This window comes from Malus sylvestris, chromosome 15 (genome assembly GCF_916048215.2).
Source record: "Malus sylvestris chromosome 15, drMalSylv7.2, whole genome shotgun sequence".
Classification (NCBI taxonomy): Eukaryota; Viridiplantae; Streptophyta; class Magnoliopsida; order Rosales; family Rosaceae; genus Malus; species Malus sylvestris.
The window spans coordinates 17,685,025-17,693,447 of NC_062274.1; the positions used below are offsets into that span (position 1 = coordinate 17,685,025).

General features: G+C 38.5%; 1 protein-coding gene across 2 annotated transcripts; it reads left to right on the forward strand.

The window, feature by feature from the left end:
• The first annotated feature begins 4,372 nt into the window (after positions 1 to 4,372).
• Positions 4,373 to 7,869, forward strand: LOC126601091 (pollen receptor-like kinase 3). Of its 2 annotated transcripts, none has more exons than XM_050267758.1 (2): positions 4,373 to 6,031; positions 6,777 to 7,869. In XM_050267758.1, exons 1-2 carry the CDS (start codon positions 4,621 to 4,623, stop codon positions 7,346 to 7,348), a joined length of 1,983 nt encoding a protein of 660 aa, XP_050123715.1. In that variant the 5' UTR covers positions 4,373 to 4,620; the 3' UTR covers positions 7,349 to 7,869. The 2 variants fall into 2 exon arrangements, with proteins under 2 accessions (XP_050123715.1, XP_050123717.1); XM_050267760.1 differs by having other exon boundaries at positions 4,375 to 6,031; positions 6,780 to 7,869.
• Positions 7,870 to 8,423: the final 554 nt, after the last annotated feature.

Genomic DNA, 8,423 nt, shown 5'->3' on the forward strand with positions numbered 1-8,423 from the left:
TTATTCAAAATTAATTAAATACAAATATTTTGCAAAAAAATAAAAATAAAACAATTTACATACATGCAAAATAATTTACCTACAAAATAAAAGAATATCGATTGATTGCACACTCTATAAAATAATAACAAAATGTGGCTAGTATACATGTAATATCACATGAAAAATAATTTACCTACAAAATAAATAAATGTTTTTAACCAATTGATTCAAAATTAATTAATTACATATTATTTTACATAAAAATATAGATAAATTATTTGCACGCATATACATATTTAAAAAAAATGTGCCTAATACATACCTGCAAAATAATTTACCTACAATGATTGTCAAACAAATAAAAGAAATGAAACATATGATGGTAAGAGTAGTATAAAGTAGATAATTTTATAATAATAAGGCACTTATTGTGACAGCCCGTCCCTGATTTTAAGAGTTTTTAAAGTTTTAATAAAGGATTTTACAAAAATGCTCTTTGAGGCACACGCATTATTCGAGGTTAATCGTTGTGTCGTACCATCTAAAATTTGTTTTCTTGACATATCCTCGTAGTACTCGTCACTACGGAAGCATGGGCGCAGACGGTTCATGAATTGGAGTTATAACGAAAAAGATTTTAAAGTTTGAAGTTTGGGCATTTTATGAATTTTATTATAAAAATTTGGTGTGCCATTTGGATGGCCCAGATTAAAGGAAATCTGAAATGGATGGTTCAGATGTAAGGGAAGGAAAATAAAAATAAAAAGATGAAGGAAGGTTTTGTGTGTGTGTGTGTGTGCGCGCACGCGTGACTGGTGAAAAAAAAAAAAAAAAAGATTGGGCAAAGCTGCCCAACCAGAGGATGAAAGCAGGAGCTCCGGGGGAGAAAGGAGAGAGCTGGGCGAATGGAGAGAAGAGAGAGAAAAGCCTGGCCAATCGGAACAAGGAAAGGAGGAAATGAGGGAGAGAGTGGCGCGGGGGATCGGCCGAATCCCCTTGGCCTGTTCTTGATCCGGTCGGTACCCATGCCTATTTTCGATGATTTTCACCCATTTTTCCGGCGAATTGCTTCAAGAAACCTCATGGGAAACACTCTAGGACCCTCCCTCTATCCATTCCATCTCAAATATGGAGAGATTTGGCTTTGAAAATGGAGAAAACCGCAAGAAAAAGGTGCGGCGGCTTTGGCTTTGAATCACCCAATCCCGAAGCAATTCCTTCCAATTGTCACCACCCATAACATCCTCTTGAGGCCTAGAACAAAGCCCAAGCATTGGTTGGGACGGCGGAGTTGATTTGAGGACGAATTGAAACTCACCCATTTCTAGGGTTCATACAGTTTTGGTGGAATTGGAGCATTTCTAGGACAAATTGGACTTGGCCGCAGGTATAAAGTTTGCTCTAATCTTTGAGATCTTCATTTCTATATTTTTTGAGAAATTTTGGAAATAGTTGGATTTTCCGGCGAGCCGGGGCAACCAACCGCCACCCACAGCGACGCGTGCGGCGGCACGTGGCCAGTGGGCCGCCAATGTTATTTTTAAGCTATATTTGATGTCCTAAGTTCAGTTTTGATATTGGCTTAACGTTGGTTAATCATTTGGACTTAATTTCGTTACGATGTGTGGTTAGGCCAAAATATGAATTGACGATCCGACCGTTGGATCGTCACCTAACTTTGATACGTTGTAATATGTAATATTTGAGGATTATAGGAACTTACTGATCGAGAATCCGATTTACGGATCTTTCGGAATTGGAGTTGTAAGTTCATAAGATTGAATGTTAACCGTCACTTGGTTTTGGCAATTGACTGAAATCTGATCGTTGGATGGTAATGAAATTTTAGGATGTTGTCCTAGAGGTATATTGTATATCTCTAGAAGTTTCAGATCGGAAATCTGAGTTGCAGATCTTCCGGATCGAACTACGTAGTGACGTGTTTTATATAAGTTATATTCTATCGATATGATTTCTGAGGCATGTCTTGATGATTATTCTAGGTGCCGATCGTCATGACGTCTTGATGTGTTGTGCTAGGGAGATGTAGGGCGAACTCCAAGTGAGTGGGTAGTTATTTTCAGTATATATATACTTGACGTTTTTCCCAGAAAATGTATTTAAAGGAAATGCAATTTAAATGCCATGCCATAAATGTCATGCATATACAATTATGTTTCGTGCATGAATTGATGTGTGATACCTTATATATAAAAATGTAGTGCTATGGAGGCATAGGTAAGTTCAGGTAAGTTATGTTTGGTTTAGGTGAACTACAAACGGCTTGATCCCTGCTTAGGATACGTAGGCAGCCTAACGAAATGTTAGGTGCAGCCATACAATATATAAGATGAAATAAATGAGATATAAGTTTATTTGAGGAATTGAGAAGTGTGATGAACATGTTTGGTTGGCTATATGAGACGTGATTGAGATAAAGGCCTTAGTTGTGAATAGAATAATTATAAATGTGTTGATGAACATAGAGCTCATAACTTGCACCTGGGTGATTGCGATTTAGCCAAAGAGAGTTGGCATAGGCCTGTATATTATGTCACCTCCTGCACCATATGCTCACATCGGATCCAATTAGGTGCACAGTCTTGTCGTACAGACCACTATAGGTGGTTCCGACTCGTAAGTGACTAACGTATTATCGCACAGCTAGCATTGAGAGAGTAAATTGAGCATAATTATATTACACCCAACCTTGTCGTACAGACCCTTTCCAGGGGTTCCGACTTATGTGTAGTATATTGCCGTATAGGTCATAGTAGTGACTCCGGCTAGATTGAGTTTGAGCTATGAATTCAGCCGTACAGACTACCACAAAAGTTCCGGCTAACATATCATATTTCTATGAAATTAAACTTACCTGGATAGCTTACTTTGTTTTAACTTGGTATGGCATATATATTCATGAGTATGATTATGTGAAGCATGAACTGAATTGTTATGATTTCAGATATATATATATATATATATATATATATATATATATATATATGTATATGCTTATATCTTGATTCTGGGAAAATTATACAGGTTTTACGGCAAGGGGTTAGAACCTTTGAAAAGAGAAAAGGTTTTGAAAAAGATTTGTTTTACTGACCCACTCAACTTTATTTTTCACCCCTTCAGGTTCTAGGTAGCAGTGCTTTGGTGGCCACGAGGAATCCAACGACATTCTGACAGAATTCACAAAAGTAGGATTCACCTTCGAGTGTTATAACTTAGTAATTGTCCTACTTGACTGCAACTAGACGTACTTCTACTCTGAATGTGTATTTATACACTTAGGCTCGCACTAGCATCTTTTCTTAGCTAGAATTGCTAGTGTTTCGGTTTTTATTTATTCGTAATTCTATTTATCTTCTTAGCTTCCGTACTGTGCAAATGGTTACGTCACTCGCACGTGGCGGCCAGCACGCCCTCCTTCGGGAAGGGGTGTGTCACTTATTTCCCACAATTATGGTGGATAATTAAATTCATTAACATAATTAAAGTATTGTGTGGGACAATTGTAAATAGTTTGAAAATAATAGGTATTTATTTGTTTACATGGTAGTCTATTTCAAATTTGGGTTTTATTTGGATTTTTAAAATGAGATGGGTTTTTGTCAAGAAAATAAGTATTGCATGAGTTTATATCTAAAGAACCTTTCTTAAAAATTTAATTGAGTACTGTAACTATTGTGTGGCCACAGTGCTATATATGATATTTAGCTTGGCTCCACTTAGCTCGTTTTTAAACCTCTTATAGAAGAATAAATTGATATCGAACTCATCATCTTGATGACTCAAACCTAAAACCTTTTAGTTACAAATGAAGAATAATATCACTACATCAATATTAAGTGGCAAGTATTTATATTAATTTTTAATTGTTTGTGACCAAATAACAATTAATAGCTACTTTAAAGATAAGATTTATTGTTCCTCTTCTTCTTTAACGAAGTTAATCAAATTGAGAAAATCATGGTGTAATAATAGAGAAACGGCCACGTAGTACAACCAATTTCACAGATGAACTCTTGCATGCATTCTCATGCAGACAACGCTGGTACTCTAGATGGAAAATCTAGTTTCTACTACTGGCTATCTAGTATTATTTACACAACACCCGTTCACTTGTGATCAATCATGAAAGGGTGGCACCGCAAATATGGTGTCTCCTTCTACCAACTCTACCCAACTGAAAGGAATGAATGAAAAGAATGTTTTTGTGTGTAATTTTTGGAATTTGAAGTCCTGAAATGTGGGGCATCCAATGGCTGAAAAGGTCAATGCAAGTTCCACAACCTCCACCGCTCTTTTCTCCCTCTCTCTCTCTCTCTCTCTGAATCCCCCACAAGAGGCAAATACAGCCCTCTCTCTTCTGTACTGAATCTCTATTCTTAGATTGTCTTGTAAAATCTGGCAATCCCTATCCCCCCAATACACCCCACCCACCTAAACATGTCACACGCAACTCCTTCCCCTCCTCCTCCTTCCCCTCCTCTCTCATACACCCTACATTGATGAAAAACAAACACACCAAACCCTCACACACAACACCACCACGCCATCTCGAACAGCGGCTTGTTTTCTATCCGGTGGAGACGACGACACCACATTGTCCACCTTCCGGCCTGGCAAATGGTCGCTGTTCGCTCGTTCCTCTTCCTCCTCATCTTCCTCTCCTCCACTCACCTCTCCCTCTCCTTGTCACAAGAACAAGAAGCTCTCTTGAAGCTCAAGAACTCTCTCTCTCCTGCAGACAATCCCTTGGACAACTGGGAACCAAACACCTCCCCGTGTAACGACAAATGGGCTGGGATTGTCTGCAACGAAGATGTCATCACTGGTCTCCATTTCCCCAACATGGGTCTCTCCGGAAATATTGACATCGATGCAATGAAAGACATTCCTACCCTCAGAACCATTAATATCATGAACAACAAATTCTCAGGTCCGATTCCAGATTTCCACAAGCTTGGTGCATTGAAATCCATGTTTTTAGCGGGAAATTACTTCTCCGGTGAAATCCCAAAAGACTACTTTTCCAATTTGACGTCGTTGAAGAAAATTTACATCAACGGTAACAATTTCACCGGAAAAATCCCAGAGTCATTGACCCAATTGACCAAGCTAGAACAACTTCACTTGGAGAAAAACCAATTCACAGGCCCTATCCCGAAGTTAAAATCAGAAGTATTGAACTCACTCGACTTTTCGAACAACAAACTACAAGGTCCTATCCCGGAAACCCTATCGAAATTCGACCCCAAGGCGTTTGAAGGAAACGAAGGACTATGTGGCGGGCCACTCAAGTCATCATGCAAGCCACCTCCAACACCGTCATCTCCTCCGCCAGAATCCCCATCAAAGTCACCACCCTCGACGCCGCACTCGACTCCATCTAAGAAAGAGGAAGATAAAAGATCAAAAACCATAATCATAGTCATCAGTGTCATTGCCGCTATCATGGTTCTACTCCTGCTTTACGTGCTGCTCACAAAGAAGAGGCGAAAACCGGAGGACGATTTCAACGTGCTCGGCAAAGAACAGATCATGGATGACCATCGTAATGTACAGGAGCAGGTGGTTGACGTTCATGTTCCAAGCACCACAAATCGCAGCGTGAGAAGCACGAATGAGTCAAATCGTAGCATGGAGGTCAACCAAAGCAATAGCAGAAAAGGTGGCGGGGACTCGAAGAAGGGGTCGAATCATGGGAAAAACGGCATGAACGAGCTTTTGATGGTGAATGAGGAAAAGGGTACGTTTGGATTGCCGGATTTGATGAAGGCAGCGGCGGAGGTTTTGGGGAATGGAGGGTTGGGATCGGCTTACAAGGCGGTGATGTCTAATGGGTTTTCGGTGGTAGTGAAGAGGATGAGGGAGATGAATAGGTTGGGGAGAGATGGGTTTGATGCTGAGATGAGAAGGTTTGGAAGATTAAGCCACAAGAATATATTGACTCCTTTAGCTTACCATTATAGGAGAGAGGAGAAGCTGTTGATCTCAGAATACATTCCTAAGGGCAGCTTGCTATACGTTCTGCATGGTATGAGTTTGTCCAAGTTTGCTCAATTAATCTTAACTCAGGCCTCCTTATATGTTAGAACCATGTTTGTTTGATTGACTGGTAACGAGTATCATCTACACTACTTGATACATCATTGACTAATATTGAGTACCAATCTACAATATTCGAGACTGATCGATATTATTAATTATATATAAGTAAATTATCGGCCAAATATCACATATATATACCAAGTATTGTAGATTGCTATCTAGCAACAAACCATTTTTACCTTGTATGACAAATCTAATGAAAATTAGACTAGGGGCGTAATCATTCTAATCAATGGTTTGGACTACTAAACTACAATTCTTGGTACATTGTTAATAATTAGTTGACATTATCAAATATCAGTAGATTATCAACCAAATCTGAATAATGTACCGGGTAATGTAGATTGGTAACTAGTACCAAACTCTTCTTTTCCCTATTACAGTTGATGTGGGAGAATCTAATGAAAATTAGGGTTCTGCTTCTTGTTAGAATATGACATGTTATGCAACTATACTATTAATTAGAATTCACCTTATCAACGATTTAAGTTGACGGTCTAATAGTATAAGATTGTTCAATGAAAGACACTTCTAACTAGATGAACACAACAAAAACTCCCATTGGATAGGGCTACAAATTTCAATTTTGTTTCTTGGTGGTATACATCTATAACTTTGTAGCTCATAAAAATCTAACCAGACTGATAAATATATGCACAATTTTAAATTAGCAGGTGATCGTGGAATTTCTCATTCGGAGCTGAACTGGTCAACCCGTCTGCAGATAATTCAAGGAATTGCATGTGGAATGGGATTCATCCACACAGAGTTTGCATCCTATGACCTGCCCCATGGAAACCTAAAGTCGAGCAACATTCTACTAAAAGAAGACTATGAGCCCGTCCTCAACGACTATGCCTTACATCCCCTCATAAACCCTAGCAATTCTGCACAATCCATGTTTGCTTTTAGGACCCCAGAGTACATAGAATCCCAGCAAATATCTCCGAAAGCCGATGTATACTGCCTTGGAATTGTGATCCTTGAAATCCTCACCGGGAAGTTCCCATCTCAGTATCTGAGCAACGGGAAAGGCGGAACCGACGTCGTTCAGTGGGTCCAATCAGCCATGGCTGAGCAAAGAGAACAAGAGTTGCTAGACCCAGAGATAGCAAGTGAGACAGATTCAGTGGATCAAATGCTGCAGCTTCTGATGGTTGGAGCTGATTGCACTACGAGTGAGCCTGAGCAAAGGCTTGATTTAAGGGAAGCCATTAGGAGGATTGAAGAGGTACGAGTTTGAGAAGCATGCAGGCATGCATGCATATATATATGCGCTTGCTAGGTATACTTCAATGCATACTTCAAGACAAATGGGATTTTCTTACAAAGGTGAGAAATTAAAAGGGCTGATGAGCGAAACCACAGAAGCTAGTGCAAATGAGTGAACATTGATAATTCAGGAAGTGTTTTGTTTTTCTCCTTACCATGCATATATATGGGTGAGTTAAAAAGAGGGTAGGGGAGAGAGAGAGAGAGAGAGAGAGAGAGAGAGAGAGAGAGAGAGAGGGTGTTGGGTTGGAACAAGGGAAGAAAAATGGAATTTAGTGAAAAATACTGAATATATTAAGTGATATTTCTATTCTGAAGGAATGTTTGGTTCTTAGTTCTTGGGTTTTTCTTTTTCTTTTTAAATTTAGATGTACAGAGAAGGAACCTTTATAATTTTATTTTTTCTAGCTAGGAATACCAACAGAGAGATTCATTCATGTATTTACATGTTCCTTGACTAAACATACATGTATCGCATGATTTTGTTTTAAAGACTTGTCATTTACCAAGTTTTCAAAACTGCCAAAGAGCAAAGCTATATTTTATAGATAAAAGAGGTTTTATAGTAGCTCAGCATTGGACTAAATAAAACTGTCATATTATTTTACCAATAAAATTTGGTTAATAAACTTGGTATTAACAAGTAAACAGAAGATATATTGTTGTAAATGGTGTAAATGCCCCTTATAAATGTGAGCAACCAAGTATGATCATACCTTTACAAAATTGTCAAAGAAAGTGTCTTGGTAGGTTTGTTAGGTTGAAAGGCACTTTGTTTATAAAACAATCATCCCGGCAAGAGAAGAAAAAAGAAAGACACAAGTAAGGGTAATGTTATGGAAACTAAATTTTGTAAACTAAATGACATGGAAGTTGACGATTAGATAATTGTTTAAGCGTTGACAAACGTGCTCATTTTTATTGATGACACATCATTTAGTTTGCAAATTTTGTCTATAAATTTAGTCTCCTAAGCATTGTCCCACAAGGAAATGCAAAAGAAAAAAGATAACGCTTGGGAGACCGAAATTTGAAACCAAATTTGA